Source organism: Pan paniscus, chromosome 9, assembly GCF_029289425.2.
Source record: "Pan paniscus chromosome 9, NHGRI_mPanPan1-v2.0_pri, whole genome shotgun sequence".
NCBI lineage: Eukaryota > Metazoa > Chordata > Mammalia > Primates > Hominidae > Pan > Pan paniscus.
The window spans coordinates 32,540,815-32,560,346 of NC_073258.2; the positions used below are offsets into that span (position 1 = coordinate 32,540,815).

The window sequence follows — 19,532 nt, forward strand, 5'->3', positions numbered from 1 at the left end:
ATAGAGCCACTGCCTCACTTGATGGAGGCCCTCTTCTTAATCATCTGCGTTAGGGCAAGAGTTTCCACCTGGCCCTCTAGCCCAGGACTGCACCTCTCTTCTATTCTCTACACTCCTGATAGTTTTACAGTTTTCACAGGTTAAAATTCAGTATCTCTAATATGGCATAAAAAGGGCATTATTTGTTACCTATGCGCCTTTCCAGCTTTCCACTCTACCCATACTGAAAGGCTTTGCAGTTTCCTTAGGGATGGATGAAAGGCGTAAGAAGTGTTAACTATAGACAGTAACTAAGCTAGTAGCTTATGAGATAAATGCAAAACTCTTAGCATATTTTAAATATAGAATATGAGTAAGCATGTACTTTGTGAAACATAGGCAGGATTATGTAAAATATATATAGTAAGTTAGTAAACTATAAGACATGCCAAAGTTAAATAGAAATATGATGGAATAGAGAGTCACTGATAGCCAAAAAGGGATGGAAAAACTAAGCAATGAGCAATCATGACATCTCTGGGCTATTAACTATGTCACCTCTAAATCAGCCACCCATTGGTCACACTTAGAATAGTCTCATATGTGCTCTGCCCAGGAAATGCAAATAAAACTTGTATCTGTTCAACAACTTACCTAGTAAGCTCTGGCTGTGACCAGGCATACTTCTCTGCGTCTATCCAATAAAGCAGGTGTGTACCATTGGCCCAAAGCACTTTCCACCTGTGGGCCTCCTTGCTGACACCTCACCTCTGGTCCTCGTAAGTATACCACCAGCAGAGAAGGCTGTTGTGGCAGATAGGATATATGAACATTACTTAACCCATGATTCAGGTGATGGCATCCTTCCACTTGCTTGCACCTTATCCTAAGTGTGTCCACTTACCACAACTCTTTCACCTTTTCACTGGATACTTAAATTGAATAGGCTATATTATTTAATAATCTTAATTTGATCTGTGAGCCTTCTCTGTTTCATTACCTTTAGGATAGCTTGCCTAGTTTACTAGGAAGTCACAATTGCATCAAATTAAGTTCCATGCAGGCATTAATCTCCTCCCAGAATGCTCCTGCTTTAGCCCCTATCATTTTATCCTGTTTATATCCATGTGTTTCTGTTATGACACTTTTCACACCACACTGTGATTAACTGTTTATTCCTCTCTCACTAGTCTGTGAGCTCCTTGGAAGCAGAAATAAATTTTATTGTTTTTGTCTAATCATTGCTTAACAAAGTGCCAACCACAAAGTAAACAGTAAAAGAATTACAGAATGCAACCTCCTGCAGACACAGTTGAAGAAACTATTCATTGTTTTTTCCTTTCTGTCATTCCCTAGTTCTAGGCATCAAATCGCTTGCCTAGTCGGCGAGCAGTATGAAAGTGGTGGGAGGACCATAGACGCACTGCAGAAAACAGCTTACAGTAGATGCAGAGAACTACTAGCAAGCTTGGGCCTTGGTGGGGCTTATCTTATTTACCTGTTCCTCATTTTTCACTGGGAGTTTAAAACAAGTTTTTGTTTCCCTGCTATCCCGACCTTAAGATAATTAAAAGGCCAAGAATCTTTAAGAGACTTTCAGTTCTCCTGGATTCTAGATAATAAAACCCACTTTAAAAATTAATGAGCACCTATACTGTGACAGACAATAAGGATACAATAAAAATACCATTTCTGTTCTGAGAAAATTTACAAGCATCTTCCTGGAGCCTACATTTTACTCGAAGTAATAGCTATTTTTATAGCTTACAATAAAAGATGCATTTTGGAATATATTTCGCTTGAATTAAAGAAATAGAATGTGAGACCTTAAACAAAGGGTCCGTTCTTCAGATCCTTTTAACTCACACTCTCCTTCAGGGGTCGGGGTATTTGGGTGCAAAAGTTTACTATCACGCACAGGTGTAGAGATGTACAAATACGATCCAATTTAGTGGAAACTGTGTCTTGTAAGAGATGGCCCCCAGGGACCTCCCACATCCCTAACCTCTCGGAGGACTGCAAAAGGCAGCATCTGAAGCACCTCTTGCCTCGCCTTGAATCATTTGCCACTTCACGCCGCCCCGCCCCTTCCGTCCCCGGAGGCCGCCAGCCTCGTGTCCGCTCTAGGCTTCTCCCGGACGTCTCTTTGTGGTGGCGTTGAGCTCCTCTAGCCTGCGCTTGCCGTCCTCTCAGTGGTAGCGCGGGGACTGGCTGGGAAGCGGTCGGTCGAGTGTGGCCTGTGTGGACTCGCATCTTGCCCGAAGCCGGGCGGAGAAGAGCTCAAGCTAAGGTGGAAGGGGAGCGGGGGAGGCCCTGGAGAGGAGTGGGAGAGTGGAGACGGGCCCCTGGGTGGCGAGGGAGCCCGGCGGCGTCACGGGGGAACCCGGGGAGAGGTGGAAGAGGAGGCCCGCACACGTGAGGGGGATTTCCAGCTGCTGGCCGGGGCCTCTCACCCCTACCCCCACGTAGTTCATCTGCGACGCAACGCCTTGTGTCAAAGCCCAGCACAGGTTCTGCCGCCTCTGACCTCTCTGAGGGTCGTCGACTGTCCTGTAGGCCCAGGACCTTCAAAGCTACGATTTTGACGTGAACTACTTAGGGTTATTGTGGCCTTGAACTCCGTAGACAGCCTTTATCTCTGCTATTTTTGTTTTTAATTTTTCAAATCAGAATCCTTTCAACCCTGGCCGTTTGAGGCCAAAGGCTAATGTTTATTTTTCCATCCCGGTACCATGAACTTAGTAGGTGCCCACTGGACGGATCTGGTGGTTTTAGTCATTTGTAAATAGCCGTGAACTAAGGAAGAAATGTATGTGGCCTCTTACAGGGTTGGGTTGGGAATCATTGCAGGGTTTGGGGGCACTCTGTTAGGCATGATAACAACAGCTCTAGGCTTGAGTTTCTTCATCTGTAAATGAGAATGATAGTACTTTCCTCAGGGTGGCTATGAAGGTTCCTGAAATGATGTTTGCCCTAAGCACTGTACCTGGCATGTCCTGACTACCACACTTGAACCAAATCTTTTCAATGGTGTTATGGACTATATTTTTGTTTTAAATTGCCTTTACCTTTCTTATTGTGCCTAGATCTTCCTGAGGATTGAGACTCTCCTCTTTGCCTTTGGGCCCTTTGATTAATGCCAATTGTCATGTTATAGGTAATCAGTATTTGAAGATGACAGGCACAAAAAGTTCACAGTTGCAGGATGCGTGACTTTTGTAGGCGTATGTACCCATAACTAAAGCTCCTGATTTGGGGAGTAGGGGTAGATTAAATTATATTTTTATTAAATAAGAGATAATCTGGGAAGACGCTGTGTAAGTTGTAAGACCCTATGCCAAGAAAAGCCTTTAATTTTTTTCATGAAAACTTTTTTTTATGTTTTTCATAAAAGAGACATCAGTTGACCTAAAAACGAAGTAAATTTTTTGTTTTGTTAAATTTCCTCTAAATGTTACTTTTCCCACTAATAAGGAGACTGGTAACAAACTAAAAAACTATGTTAAGGGAAATTAACATATTGGAACGGGTATTTCTGCATCTCCCCTACAAATTTAGGAAGAAAAAGTGAGTTCCCTAATTAATCCTCAATTCCCTCTGCTGTTGTTTTGTTAGTGGCTGTTTTGCTGTTTTGTTAGTGGTGGTGGGGGTGTTCTGCATTAACACCCCGAAACTCCTGTGATAATGTCCTAGACCTTGCAAGCATCATGGCCACGTGTGAGTTTCCTCAGCTTCCTCAACCTAATCTACCTTCCTTACCGTTTGGTAATGGGCAGCAAGAGAAAATGCTTAAGAACTCTTTAAAACTACTGATGTTTTAAAGTAAAGCTGGATAATTCCCTGAGCTGGCAGCGTTCAAATTGTATGAGGAGCAAATACTTTTGTTTACTGCCTAAGGTAGTAGGAGAGGTCTAATCAAAGTATTCTACATTTATTTCGTTCTCTTTTGATTCTTAGGTAGTGCTACAAAAATATTAAATGTTAATCTTAGAATACAAAACATGCTGTATTTAGGCACTAAAGTAAAGTGATGTCAATCCTAAGGCAGCAGAAAGTCTTAATTTTCTCCTATGCAGAATTTTTAAAAGACAATGTCAAATAAGAAATCTGGACTTAGGAGAGACTTTATTCAAAAGGGTTATTACAAAAGGAGAAAAGGGACTTTTGCAATGGGTAGAACCAAAAGATCTGCAAGAATCTCCAAGGAGTGAACTGTGCTAGAAAGTTTTGGTGTGAGGAAGTAGGATATAAGGGTGGCTTGATCTAATAGTAGATCTGAGAATGTTATTCCCTGGCTCTGGCTGAGAGTTGGCCAAAGCTCAGGAACCTGGGGGAAGGAGAGAAACTAAAGTTTGATTAACAAGTATTTTGTTCCACTTGTTCTGTAGGGCCAAGCAGATCAGCAAATTATTCATAAATTCATAATTGAAGCAAAAAATGAGAATTTGGAGGGTCTTTCTTTTGCTTGGTCATAGGTAAACAAGGGGGGATCCTTGAGTCTTACCTAACTCAAGGGTGGGAGGATTTTTTAAATTATAGCTAATAAGGAGCCAGCACAGGGCTCAAGCAAAATTCAACTTGCCAAAAAGTGTTTTTATTATTTGACATTGAAAAGTATTGAAAACCTGGATTTTATTTATACCATGGTGAATCTTTCTAAAACTGGGGTTTTTGTTATTGGTTTGCTTGTTATCCTATAAGAAGCTGGATTTTTTTCTTCCATGAAGAGTACTAGGTTTTATATTGACCAAAGTGTTTGGAGCAAATTAATCTTTTCTTGCGTTAAAAGATTATTAAAATAGGAACTGGTAAGATGCTACAACCAGTTTAAATGACAATTAAAAGTAGACATGTTTATAGAGCAGGAATATTGAAATAAATGTGCAAGTGAGGGCAAAATTGGCTGCTTCCACAGTCAGACGGAAGTCCATTGAACCATCACCAGATAGAATTTACAAGAATACAGACAATTATTTTGCATTGCTGTTGGTTATCTACAGTTGACAGTTGTAAAATAGCTCCAAGATGCTGAAAGAATCAGACTTCCCATGTAATCAGAATGTGAAAACCTGAAAGGCTGTGCTCTCAACAGTGCAGTTTTCTATTGAAGCAGATGTTTTTCTCTGTCCTTAGTGTATCGAATTTAAATCTCCTCTCCCTCAATAATCTTCCCTAGAGTTAGACTTCCTGTAAGGCAAATACATATCTGAAGATATCAAAACATTTTAAATTTAAATTTTTTAATTGAATTATCTGAAGCAGTACATAGCAACTGTAATGTGCTTACAAATCACTTGGGTATCTTTTTGAAATGCAGATCCTGACTCATTGGGTCTGGAGCTGATACTGAGATTCTGTATTTCTATTGAGGTCTCAGCTGATGCCAGTGCTGATTCAGGGAGAGTAAACAGTAATGCATTTCCAACTATATTAAGGAAGGGGCCAGATAAATCATCGTTATGGAAGAACATAGCACTGTACTGTAGGTGAAAGGAACAATATGAACTTGCTGGACTGTCATTTGAAGAAAACAAAATATAAACTGTAGGCCACATTGCCAGAACACAGACCAAAATGAGCAAAAACAGTTGCTAGGAAACAGGCCCAAATGCAGAACTTTAGCTTATAGGAGGAAGTCAGAAAGAGCTGGAAATGAGAACATTGAGGAATATAACAGAGGAGGAACAACCAGAGGGTGTAATTTTTAGAATGCAAACAGTGACCACTTATGATCAGTGTCTGAAATTTGGTGTTCCTTGAGCTAGCTGGACTTGGACTCTTTGACAGTATGTGAACAAACTGCCTAATCGTAGATCAGAAAGCTAACCTATGGAAGACTTTAAAACTACCTTGACTCAGGTGTGTGCAGTTTTACTCAGGTGTGTGCAGTTTTACTCAAGTGAGTGGGATTAGTTTGCCGCTGAATTTTAATCTGTGTAAAATTTAGTTTTTATCACAGTTGGCAATGTCTTCTATCAGATAGGATATTTTAATTTTAAAATGAGCTGATCCTGTAAAGAAGTAATTCGTTGTCTGAAATTCAAATCTAACAGGGCATCCTGCGTTTTTTATTTGCCAAGTCTGGTGACCCCATTTTCTGCATCCAGTAAGTAGAGATCTTTGGTGCTAGCTCAATGTCCTGCCTGTTACTAAGAAAAACTGAACTTCCTGTAAACAAATTACAGGACCCACCTACTCAGAAGGCTGAGGTGAGAAGATCACTTGAGGCCAGGAATTTCAGAAATAGGTATTCAACTTCACTGGCACAAGTTACAGAGTCTATTCCGTTAGTTTCCTTTAATCATGATGAACTCTGTTGAATTTTGTAGTAATTTATCCATGAATAAAGGAAACTAATGGAACAGAGACTCCCCAATAACTAAGGAAAAGAATTTTTTACCTAAAATTAAAATTAATAGAGTAAATGAAATTACCCTAAAGGGTAAAAATGTATTATTACTATGGACAGATAAGGTTTCTAAAGTAATTAGTTTCCTAAATCCAAGATGCTTTTCCTATCAAATATGACCATGGTAGCCCAAGTTTTGAATATTAGGAAATAGCTTTATGGCAAAAAAAGTTCCATTATAGATCTGTGGCTAAAAACTGGTGATGATTACCTCCAAATAAAAAGAATCTGTGGCATTAACAAAATACTAAGCATTATTTTCTGTACAGTGATGAGGGATAGTTGTCCTAGTTTCCCTTGTATTAAGAAAGGTCAGGTCAGGCCAGGCACGGTGGCTCATGCCTGTAATCCCAGCACTTTGGGAGGCTGAGGCAGGCGGATCACGAGGTCAGGAGATCGAGACCATCCTGGCTAACATGGTGAAATGCCATCTCTACTAAAAATACAAAAAAAAAAAAAAAAAAAGCAAAATTTAGCCAGGCGTGGTGGCGGGCACCTGTAGTCCCAGCTACTCTGGAGGCTGAGGCAGGAGAATGGCGTTAACCTGGTAGGTGGTGCTTGCAGTGAGCCGAGATCTCGCCACTGCACTCTAGCCTGGGTGACAGAGCGAGACTCCGTCTCAAAAAATATATATAAAAAATAAGAAAGGTCAAAGCCAGATTGTGTCCCTTATTTGCTAATATACATTGCCACATAGTTCGTTGCCTTGTAACTTTACCTCTGATTTCCTTTTTCTCCTCCTTAATTTATCTTAATCCAGTTATCTGTTTGAAGAAAAAAAAAATTTATTTTTTTTTTTTATTTTTTGAGATGAGAGTCTCGCTTTGTCGCCCGGGCTGGAGTCCAGTGACACGATCTCAGCTCACCGCAACTTCCGCCTCCTGGGTTCAAGCGATTCTCATGCCTCAACCTCCCATATAGCTGCACTACCACACCTGTCTAATATTTTTGTATTTTTAGTAGACACGGGATTTCACTATGTTACCCAGTCTAGTCTAGAACTCCTGGCATCAAGTGATCAACCCACATTGGCCTCCCAAAGTGCTGGGATTACAGGCAGGAGCCACAATGCCTAGCTAGAAGAAACTTTTCTAATTATTACTGTGATAGAAGCCATTTTATCTGATTCGATTGGGACCTGTATTAGTTCATTTTTAAAACTGACTAAAACACAATAAATGAATATAAATATACTCTGTTTTTACCAGCTTTAAAACTTTTTTCAGTTAAAATGTTCAGTAACATATTTTAACACTTTAAAGTGTATTTTATTTTTTAACTTTCTAAATATAGTATTTTGACCTAAAACACAGACATTTATTCGCCATTTTTTGTTACCTGAGGCCAGGGTCTTCTTTTTATATGATTTTGCTGATTATTGTTTTTCTCTGCAGAAACCATATCAAAATGTGTTTAAGATTTCTCTCCAGTTTTTTTTTTTTTAATTTTGCAAAGCTTAAAAACACTTGTAAAATTGCTGAATCCTAGACTTCACAGTCCCTCACTACCACTCAGATTTCAGTGGTTCACATTTTTTCTCAATAGCAGATTTTTTCCTAATGAGTTGCATTGGTTGCATATTTTCTTGAGAATTCAACTTTTTTTTAAATTTGCTTTGAAAATTATTATTTATGAAAAATTTCAAATAGAAAGTATGGACAGTAGTGAAGCACTTATGTACATGTCACCAAACCTTATTTTCTGTAAATCTTTTTGGGGAAAATAATGTTTTTTCCCCTCAGAAGTATCCACAAATGTGATATATGTTACTCTTATGTATATTTTAGTATATATTCATGTTTCATCTGTAAATCTTATATACTATCTTATTTTTTTAAATTTTACCTTTAATGATGATACTATATAACCTTTACAACTTTTTTCACTTAAGATTGTCTTTGAGATTTATTCATGTTGATTCACGTAATTCATGTAGTTTATTCATTTTAACTGTTATGTGGGAGTCCGTTGTATGAGTAACGATTTCACATCCTTTACAATTAGGTTATTTGTCATCTTTCACTGCCAAAGGCAGTGAATGCTGAAAGTTTTCGTATATAACTTGTGCTCTTATTGGAGATATTTTTCTCCAGCTGACACCCAGAACTGAAAAGAGCTGAGTCCCAAGGTGTATGCTTCCTCAGTTTTACAAGAAATTGCAGAAAACGTTCTAAAGCAGTTGCAGCAATTTACATTCCTACCAAAGTTATTATAAGGAGCATGTGAGAGTTGGACACATCTTAACCAGATATCAGATTTTTAAATTGATTTCAAGCAAATGTTTAAGAAATGATATTTAATTTGCATTTTCCTAGGAACTATGGGGGAAACAGTTTGTATGCATGTATTGGCTTTTGTTCTCTTTCTCTGTGAATTGCCTAACTATATTTGTTTAGTTTTCCAGTGGACTCTGTCATTTTCTAATTGATTTTTAGAAGTGAGGAGTTACTCGAATATTTACGATAATAATCCTAACACCTTTCAAGTGTCTTTTTTTTCCTCCTTTAGTTATACAGAAATGTGTAAATTTTACATATAATCAAATATATCCATCTTTTTATTTATTTTTTTGGTACCTGCTTGCTTGTTTGAAAAATTCTTCCATACTTCCATGTCAGAAAACCTTCTTTATTTTCTCATAAACATGTTTAGTTTTTCTTTTCATGTTTAAATCTTTAATCCACTTGTTATTGATTTTTGTTTGTGCAGAAGAGATCTAATTGTTTTTCCATATGGTTAAAGTCCCTTCTTCATTAGTGTGTGATACCCATCGATTAATAGTACCACATGTCATATACCGAGCCCTCATCTACTCATGGATCTGTTTGTTTATACTATACCAATACCATAGTTTTAATTAGAATAGGTTTATAGTAAATCAATATGTTACTGTATTTTCCTTCAGGATTACCTTGGCTTTCTTAGACCTTTGCTCTTTCATATAGACCAGCTTGCTAAATTCCAAGGGGGTGGCAGTAGAATATCTGATGGAACTTTGATTGTAACAGAACTGAATTTACAGATGTATTCCCAGATAATTGACATATTTTTTATAATGAGCCACTCCATGATATATAGCTGCATTTATTTAGGGTACCGTTTTTGTCTTTCAGTTTGATAATTTTCTCCATGAAGTTCTTGTTGTATGTCTTTTGTAAGATTCACATATTTTGTAAGATACAGTGTTTTTTGGTTTCTAGCATCCCTGGTGAATTCTCTTATTAGTTCTAATAGTTTGTTAAACCTCTTGTATTTCTCATGTATCTTAGGATAATATTTCTTATTTCCTCCTTTTTAATTCTTATGTGGTCTTAAATATAATCTGTAATTGCAGGTGTTTTCGTGAAGTTCTGACTTTACAGGGAACGCTTCTGTTTGATTATTAAATGTCTATTATAAGACTTCGATAAATACCTTTTTTATTCCTTATTTTCTTTTAGATAGGTGTTGAATTTTATCAAATGCTTTTTCAGTTTCCTAGATAAACTTGCAGCACAAATTTGATTCTCTTTAATATTTTCTCTAGGGTGATCAGCCCATGACCTAAACCTCCAGACAAAATAAAACAGGGAAAATTTGCTAGAATCAAGAATGATGGATCCATGTTCAGTTGGAGTCCAGCTTCGTACTACAAATGAGTGCCATAAAACCTACTATACTCGTCACACAGGTTTTAAGACTTTGCAAGAATTGTCATCAAATGATATGCTTTTACTTCAACTTAGAACTGGAATGACACTTTCTGGGAACAATACAATTTGCTTTCATCATGTAAAAATTTACATTGACAGATTTGAGGATTTACAGAAGTCATGTTGTGACCCATTTAACATACACAAGAAATTAGCCAAAAAAAATTTGCATGTAATTGACTTAGATGATGCCACTTTTCTGAGTGCTAAATTTGGAAGACAGCTTGTACCTGGTTGGAAGCTTTGTCCAAAATGCACACAGATAATCAATGGAAGTGTGGATGTTGATACTGAAGACCGCCAGAAAAGGAAACCTGAGTCAGATGTATGTGTAATAGTCATTTTTTTCTACTTTGTGAATTCTACCATGTAGGATTTTGCTTAACTATAAGAAAATCATATTTACATTATTACTAAATTTGTTAGCATACAGTGAATTAAAAGGAGGGGTGAAAGTGGATGATGTTTCTAAATATTATTCACATATACTGAAGGTCAAGATTGGGGGATAAAGAAAGTAGGCTTGGGAAAGTAATAATAAAATATGCCTAAGACTCCAAGCTACAGCTTTTAGTACGAAGACTTTAGGAGTGGGTTTTAGAATATTCTGGCCAAGCCAGGATTTAGTTTCTTTTCTGATACCAAAGTAACTACATGGGACATGGCAACCACCAAGGGTCTTTGCAGCAGGATGAATTCGCCTTTATATGAAGGACTTGGAAATCACTGCTTTAAAAGGAACATTAGAGAGGTGACTTAGAGTAATTGTTTTTTATTTCACTCTTTTTTTCTCCTTTGACACTGTCTCGTTCTTGAGTTTTTTAAATGCTTGTGAATTTTCTTTGCTTCTAGTTCTGAATTCCTACTTGATATGGTCAAGGCTAATTTTAGGACTCCTTGAGGTTAAAAAATAATAATAATAATACATTTTTACATTGTAAAGTATTAAATATTTTACCTCTATTCCTATTGACATGCCTACATGCATATATAACCATATCAGAACAACTTAAGTTTTCATAAAGCTATCTTTCGTGTAGCACAAGTATATCAAAGAAGCACATCTCAGAATTTTTACTTGTAATTATTTCATAATTCTTACTGCTGGAATATTTTTCTCAGTTTTCTCCTTTTTATTAAACCAAGTTAAAAGATAGTTGAAATTTGAAATTATACTATTTTCCTGTTGTTGTCTTCTCAGAGGAACATCTTGAGGGCCCAGTTTATCTGCAGTTCATACTAGATACTTGCTGATAGTGTCATTGTAGATGTCTTCACCTTATCTATCCAATGTTCTTGTAGAATATATCAGCTGCAGCTCTTTCCTCCCCAAATAACAAACATAAACCCTTAAACACCGAAATTTTGTTTCACCAAAACTTTTCAAAAAGATTATAATACTATTCTAGAACTTGAAATCATATTCTCTGCTCTTAAAAATATATAAAATACAATAATAAGGACCCAGGATTGTTAGGAAATCAGTTATGTGCCACTGGATTATATAGCAGTTTTTGTGCCTTCTCACCTGTGTTGGCAGCAGCCATTGCAGTTTTCACAATGCCTTCCTCCTCTGCTCCTAATATACCAGAGACTAAAATAAAATAATGGAAATGTTACTAATACATTAACCAATATGCTTTGAATATGGTCTAGGGCCATGTAAATTTTCTTGCACTTAGGCTCTAAAACCTTCTTTTCTTTTTTGTGTGTTCCAGACTGTCTTCCATGTTAGGGAATCGTCTGGTTTAACATTAAATAAAATGTTAATCTGTTGTCTGATGTCAAGATTTGAGTTGATAATTTGTTTACCTTTCTTCAGGGAAGAACTGCTAAAGCTTTGAGGTCATTACAATTTACGAATCCAGGAAGGCAAACTGAATTTGCTCCAGAAACTGGTAAAAGAGAAAAAAGAAGGCTTACAAAAAATGCAAGCGCTGGTTCAGACAGGTAGGCTAAGTGTTACTGAAGACATGTTAACTTGCTGCTTCACATCTGCATTGTTCCCCTATTTTTCTCTTAAATTTTGAATTTTCTGGGTTCATATTTTAAATTGGATAATGTAGAATTAGTAAAAACCTATGAAGGCCTTTGTTTTTATTCATATAAAATTAAGGTATCCCTTTCAACTACAAAAATTTGTTTCTAAGAAGGTAGCAATGAACTGAAGAAATAATTTTGGCATAAGAGTTAAAATAATTACAATTAAAGTAATTCACTTATTTGAAAAGCATTGTTATTATATATATACAGACATACCTCGTTTTATTGGTGCTTCACTTTATTCTTTACAAGGTGCTATTTATTTTTACAAATTGAAAATTTGTGGCAACTCTGTGGTAAGCAAGTCTATTGGTGTCATTTTTCTAACAGCTTGTACTCCCTATCTCTGTCGCATTTTGGTAATTATTGCAATATTTCCAACTTTTTCATTACTATATCTGTTATGATGATCTTTGATGTTACTATTATAATTATTTTGAGTCACTAGGAACCACATCAATGCAAGGTGGTGAACTTAGTCGATAAATGCTGTGGGTGTTCTTACTGCTCCACCTACTGGCTGTTCTCTAGACTCTCTCCCTCTCCTCAGGTGTCCCTATTCCCTGAGAAACAAATATATTGAAATTGGTCCAACTAATAACCCTGCAATGGTCTCTAAGTGTTCAAGTGAAAGGAAGAGTCAAGTCGCTCATTTTACAAAAAAAGCTAGAAATGATTAAGCTTGGGAGTAAGGCATGTCAAAAGCTGAGACAGGCCAAAAGCTGGGCCTCTTGTGCTAAACAGCCAAGTTGTGAATGCGAAGAAAAAGTTCAGGAAGGACATTAAAAGTACCATTCCATTGAACACAAATGATAAGAAAGCAAAACAGCCTTATTGCTAATATGGAGAAACTTTAAATGGTCTGGATACAAGATCAAACCAGCTACAACACATTCCCTTAAGCAAAAGCCTAATCCAAAGCAAGGTTCTAACCCTCTTCAATTCTCTGAAGGCTGAGAGAAGTGAGGAAGCTTCAGAAGAAAAGTTTGAAGCTAGCAGAGGTTGGTTTATGAGGGTAAGGAAAGAAGCCATCTCCATAACATAAAAGTGCAAGGTGAAGCAGCAAGTTATTAATGAAGGTAGCTACACTACCCAACAGATTTTCAATGTAGACAGCCTTCTTTTTTTTTTTTTTTTTTTTTTTGAGACGGAGTCTTGCTCTGTCACCCAGCCTGGAGTGCAGTGGTGCAAACTCAGCTCACTACACCCGCCACCTGCTGCGTTCAAGCGATTCTTCTGCCTCAGCCTCTTGGGTAGCTGGGACGACAGGCACGTGCCACCACAGCCAGCTAATTTTTTGTATTTTTAGTAGAGACGAGTTTCACCGTGTTAGCCAGGATGGTCTCGATCTCCTGCCCTCGTGATCTGCCCACCTTGGCCTCCCAAAGTGCTGGGATTACAGGTGTGAGCCACCACGCCCGGCCAACAAACAGCCTTCTAATGGAAGAAGATGCCATCTTTCATAGCTAGAGAGGGGAAGTCTATACCTGGCTTCAAATCTTCAAAGGACAGGCCGTTTCTCTTGGTAGGGACTAATGCAGCTGGTGACTTTTAAGTTGAAGCCAATTATTTACCTCTTCGAAATCCTAGGGTCCTAATGATGCTAAATGTACTCTACCTGTCCTGTATAAATGGGACAAAGCCTGAATGGCAGCATATCTGTTTACAGCATTGTTCATTGAATATTTTAAGCCCACTTGAGAGACCTCCTGCCTAGATAAAAGGATTCCTTTCAAAATATTGCTACTCATTGACAATGTACCTGATCACTCAGGAGCTCTGATAGAGATGTCCCAGGAGATAAATGTTTCATGCCTCCTAACACAACATTCATTCTGTAGCCCATGGATCAAGTAGTACTTTGACTTTCAAGTCTGTTATTTAAGAAATATGTTTTGTGAGGCCAGAGCTGCCATAGACAGTGAGTGATTCCTCTGATGGATTTGGGCAAAGTAAATTGAACACCTTCTGGAAAGGATTCACCATTCCAAGAGTTTGGAAGAAGATTCGAGTCCTCATGGATGACTTTGAGGGGTTCAGGACTTCAGTGGAGGAAGTAGTTGCAGACGTGGTGGAAATAGCAAGAGAACTAGAATTACAAGCAGAGCCTGGAGATGTGACTGAGTTATTGCAATCTTGTGATAAAACTTGAATGGATAAGGAGTTTCTTCTTAGAGATGAGCAAAGAATGTGATTTATTAAGGTGGAATCTACTGGTGAGGATGCTGTTAACATTACTGAAATGACAAAGGACTTAGATTATATAAACTTAGTAGATAAAGCAGAGGCAGAATTTGAGAGGATGACTCCAATTTTGAACATTCTACTGTAGGTAAAATGCTATCAAACACCATCACATGCTACAGAGAAATCTTTTGTAAGAAGAGTCCACTGATGCAGCAAACTTCACTGTAGTCTTTAAGAAATTGCCACAGCTACCCTAGCCTTCAGCAACGACCTCCCTGATCAGTCAGCTGTCCTCACTGGGGCAAGATCCTCCACCAGCAAAAAAACTACAACTCATTGAAGTTTCAGATGATTGTTAGCATTTTTTAGCAATAGAGCATTTTTAAATTAAGGTACATACATTTTTTTCTTAGACATAAGGCTGTTGCACACTTAATAGGCTATAGTGTAAGCTTAACTTTTATATGCACTGGAAAAGCAAATATATATATATATATGTGTGTGTCTGTGTGTGACTCACTTTATTGGGGGTGGTCTGGAACCAAACCCACAATACCTCCGAAATGTGCCTGTAATTCATATATCTCCGTTCTATGGGTAGCAGCTAAAAGGTAATTACATTTTATGAGAATGCAAGGTTTTTATTTTTTACATGTCTGAAATAGAAATGCAGTTCTGTATAGTCAACAGAATGAATGGGAGAACTAAATTGTTTAGAATATGACTCTAAAACAAATGTTAATATAATCATTCAGAATTTTTTTTCTAAGTTCAGTCAACATTTCTATATATGCCATCTATTCCATCTGTTAAAATTTACCATTGAGTCATTTAAATATTTTTAGGCCAAATTTACTAGAGTCCATTAAAGAACAAGAAACATTAATTGTAGTATAAAAATCTATAGAGGCGGTATACTATAATAAAAATAAAACTGTGTTGATAAAACAGTGAAGAGGTTGGTAGCTAATAAAGTGAACCACTATTAACCTGTCATTCTTTTTTGTTTGTTTAAAGTAAAGGGAAAATTATGCACTTCAAGAAGCGTATTCAGAATTTTTAGATTTGTCTCAACACTCTATAGAGTTAGGTCTCCTCTTCTCACATGGAGTTCATTTACTGCTGACGATAGAATAAGCCTTGAGCCTGATAAATTATAGATCATTTTGGCATGACCTCATCTAAAAATATTTTATCTCCTTTTTTTTTTTTACTGTATTTTCAATTAAATCAAAAATAACATATTTATGAGGTATAATTCATTGTGTTTTATTTTACAGACAAGTGATACCAGCAAAGAGTAAGGTCTATGATAGCCAGGGTCTCCTAATTTTTAGTGGGATGGACCTCTGTGACTGCCTGGATGAAGACTGCTTAGGATGTTTCTATGCTTGTCCTGCCTGTGGTTCTACCAAGTGTGGAGCTGAATGCCGCTGTGACCGCAAGTGGCTGTATGAGCAAATTGAAATTGAAGGAGGAGAAATAATTCATAATAAACATGCTGGATAATCTGCGGTACCAAACTATGGAGCCTTTAAAGGTCTTTATTTCTAAAAATCTGTTACTCTAAGATACATTTTAAGCTTGATTATCATATGACAAAGATTTTAAAACCATCTCAGTGTGCCCTAATTTTTCATCTTGGGTGCTTTAAGATGCACTATTTGATAGAAATTCAGATAGGCTATTTTTCAGTAGTCAGCGTTAAGCCTGTCTGGATCAATATAAACAAGTAGGGTGTAGGCAGTCCTCTATTTGCATGTTTCCCATGGGCACAAATTTCAGTGACCTAGATTTAGTTTAAATACCAGTTTCCTTACCAGGAAGGAAAGAAAACTGGTAAGGAAACTTGTTGTTGTTAAAATCTAGGTTAAAATTTTAGTTAGCACATTGTAACTGAGTAATTACATGAAGTACAAACCTCTCTGCTAGCTCTTCAGTCTACAAATCGCTATGTAAATAACAGATATGCTTCATGATTGTGACCAGTCATGTTATTTCTTTCAAATTCTTCCAGTGGTTTGTCCCTGTGCATCTGTTAATTCAGTTCACTTACAGCAGAGCATGTAGTTATGCTGTCTCTTTGTCATCTACTTGACATTCTATAGAAGTGAACACTCGAAAGAACTGGTCAACAAAGATGAAAGTGCAGCAAAGCAATGAAAAATGATAACACTGGAAGTGAAATTTTAATCAAACATAAATGAATTTGTAGAAGAAGTCACTGACCATGGGAATGTTGTTCTTGCTGCTGTGTATTCATAGGAGCTTAGTGAAGGCAAACTTACCAACACAAATAAGCAAAGTGGTTGCAATAAAGACAAATACGTCCCAGAGGAAGTGATGGTTAAAAAAAAAAAACTTTACATTAAAAGATATTTAATGTGAATATAGAAATATTTCACAACATTGAAAGCACAAGCAATAAAAGGGTGAAAGCTGACCCAAACTTAGAAGGAGTATGGCAGTTTGCCGTGAACATAAAAGATGCTTACTCAGTATGGTAAGTTACTTGCCAGAAAAAAAGGCAAGCCCTATTCAAACTACTTTGTTTTTACAATGAAATAAAACACTTTAATTCTATTTCTAATGTTTTAAATTACAGTGTACTAAATATTTTTAAACATTTTTGCATTTTTTCTACATTTATAACTGGTCTTAAGAGTTTTTAATATTTGAGCAGAACCTTAAAGGTCATGGAACAATCATCATTTTCCCCATTGATTATTAAGATTGCAGGACCATTTTTATGGTCCCACAGTACCATGTGAAATGAGGATCCCCTGTAGCTGGGAACAGTGCTTACTTCAGGGAAAACTGATTTTGATAGAACCGACTAGTTGAGTATTAAACTGTTTTGGAAATAATTTATATATCTAAGTGCTGAAATATATTTCTCTTCTCCCCACTTATTCAAATAAAAAAGTTTTAATACTATAAACTTTTCATTGTTAGTGCCACGCAGTCCTTGTCAAAATTGTTCTGGGGGACAAAAACTTGATGTATAAAGCATGAATATACACACAGTACTTAAACAGATACCATATCTGTGGTATTAAAATTTTGGGGGTGGTTGATTAGGATTATAAAAAGACTCCTTAGGGAGTGATGATGGAAAATAGAAACACTGGTTAATACAGAGTATAAATAAATTTTTTGGAAATTGATTGCATCTTGATGTTGGAATTTGCTTGGATGCTGTTTGGAGGATGGGGGAATGGTATCATCTCTTTGCTTTTATTTTATTTTTTTTTGAGACAGTCTTACTTTGTTGCCCAGGCTAGAGTGCAGTGGCTCAATCTCGGCTCGCTGCAACCTCCATCTCCTGGGTTCAAGTGATTCTCCTGCTTCAGCCTCCTGAGTAGCGGGGACTGCAGGCGCGTGCCACCACGCCCAGCTTATTTTTTTGTATTTTTAGTAGAGACGGGGTTTCACCATATTAGCCAGGATGGTCTTGATCTCCTGACCTCATGATCTGCCCTCCTTGGTCTTTGCACTTTTTTAAAGACAGCTGTCATTTTGTCTAAAAGCTTTTTGTCACATGGGACATTGCCACTAATCTAGGTTTTGGGGGGTTTTTTGCATCCTAAATACAGTCCTTCAGTTAAATCAAATGTGCTCTTAGCAATTTGAAAGATTTTGTAGCCATTAAAACTCAATTTATGCAGCCAGTTTGAATTGACCATTAGAGGGTTTGTTTGTTTTTTAATTTTTTTGCTTTTAAAATGACTGGTTTTACTTTGAGGGAATGGCATATTCAGCCTTGGAATTACATATTTTTAGTAATTTTAACTGTTCACTCACATGTTACCAGAAGTACATACAGTTAGCTTGTCAGTTCCTTGATCTGTATGATTTACCTGAACACTGGCAAAAGAATATTTCAGCTTTATTCACTTAAGTCAGATGCTAGATTACTTTCTCTAAAGTAAGGAATTACTTCATTATTGAGGACATAAACACTCCAGTTTTATCTGAACATTAGGATCATAAGATCTTAATTGTTTCTACCATCTTTTAGTTTTTCTAAGTATGACAGTGCTTAGGCTTTTCGTAGGGACAAATTAAAATCAGGTTTTTTACTTAAAATAGGAATATTTTTGATGGAATGAATGACTTTAAAATTGCCATATTGCAGCATTTTTTAGAACAGACCTGTAATTTTTCAAAGACTAATACGTTTTTCAAAGGAAAATATTCTTGAGCAATTTTGCTAATATTTGTTCATCATGCCCATTTAGGGAAGCAAACTTTTAATGAGCATACAAAATGTTTACAGAGAAAGGTGTATCTGATTTACAGTAAGCTGTAATAAAGCTATGTTTTGGAAAAATTAAATAATGAGCCCACTTACTATTTTGTAATATAAAATTACAGAAATACGGAATATAATGAAATCATCTAGAGCCTCTTTATATTGTGCATAAATATTCCAGGTGACTATAAATTATTTTAGAATTAATCTAAAAAGCAAAGTTTTATAAACAATTTCTGTTGTGTGTAGATCCTAGTAGAGAAGTTAGGTCACAAATGTTGGTCTCACACAATGTTGGTCACAAATATTAAGGTAGAAATGCATGTATATATTTGAATAAAATGTCATCTCGTGATCTTTTTCCTTTTTTTTAAAATATGGAAATAGCTACTTACCTTGTAACATCATATATAGGATTCTTTTTAAAGTATTATGTTTAGTTCTATATAACAGGCTGTTATACAACCTGACAGTCTACTCTAAAACTGCCTCCCTGGCGTGATTTCAAGCAAGTAATTTTTAGCAAGTGAATTTTGAAATATCCATATATATATACAGTGATTTATTAATAAAAAAATAATTTTAGTGAGTTCTATTATAGTCTTAACTTTTTGGAAGTTAAAGACCCCTGTGAGAAGGTGATGAAAGCTATGAACTAACTTCCCAGAAAAATATCTGCATTCCTGTACTCACAAATATCAATGGTCAGAATTCCTGAACATGTATTGCAGTACCTTGGTAGTATGAAATATTCTGTAAACCATTTTACTTTTTCAGTTGAGTATGGCTAAAGTGTCGGTTGGTTTGTTAAATAGTGTTGTGGGTGGCTGTTTTCAAGAAGAACAAAACCAGAACAGCTCAGTCCTTGAGAAGAGCTATGACTGCCCTGAAAAATCAGATCCCACTGGCCTCATATACCCCTTCCACCTCCAAAAGGTGATTACACATTGAGTCACAATGTAGAAAA

General features: G+C 36.6%; 1 protein-coding gene and 1 long non-coding RNA gene across 3 annotated transcripts in view; one reads left to right on the top strand and one right to left on the bottom strand.

The window, feature by feature from the left end:
- The window catches only part of LOC117974884 (uncharacterized), a 14,345-nt gene extending 12,268 nt beyond the window's left edge, over positions 1-2,077 (bottom strand). The window contains exons 1-2 of one of the 2 annotated variants that reach the window (XR_010113345.1): positions 1,806-2,077; positions 634-783 (exon numbers count right to left, since the gene is read on the bottom strand). This is a non-coding gene — a long non-coding RNA (uncharacterized LOC117974884). The remainder of the gene's footprint in view (positions 1-633; positions 784-1,805) is intronic. The other variant, XR_008620163.2, reaches the window with a different exon arrangement.
- Positions 2,077-17,477, top strand: ARL14EP (ADP ribosylation factor like GTPase 14 effector protein). Its single transcript, XM_003830424.6, has 4 exons — positions 2,077-2,269; positions 9,915-10,405; positions 11,903-12,030; positions 15,591-17,477. The coding sequence occupies exons 2-4, from the start codon at positions 9,980-9,982 to the stop codon at positions 15,817-15,819; spliced, it is 783 nt and encodes a 260-aa protein (XP_003830472.1). The 5' UTR covers positions 2,077-2,269; positions 9,915-9,979; the 3' UTR covers positions 15,820-17,477.
- The last annotated feature ends 2,055 nt before the right edge of the window (positions 17,478-19,532 follow it).

Coding starts and splice junctions, on each gene's coding strand:
- ARL14EP (XM_003830424.6), top strand. CDS start 9,980: ATGATGGATCCATGTTCAGTTGGAGTCCAGCTTCGTACTACAAATGAG. Junction 10,406..11,902: donor AAAGGAAACCTGAGTCAGAT/GTATGTGTAATA, acceptor ACCTTTCTTCAG/GGAAGAACTGCTAAAGCTTT. Junction 12,031..15,590: donor GCAAGCGCTGGTTCAGACAG/GTAGGCTAAGTG, acceptor TTTATTTTACAG/ACAAGTGATACCAGCAAAGA.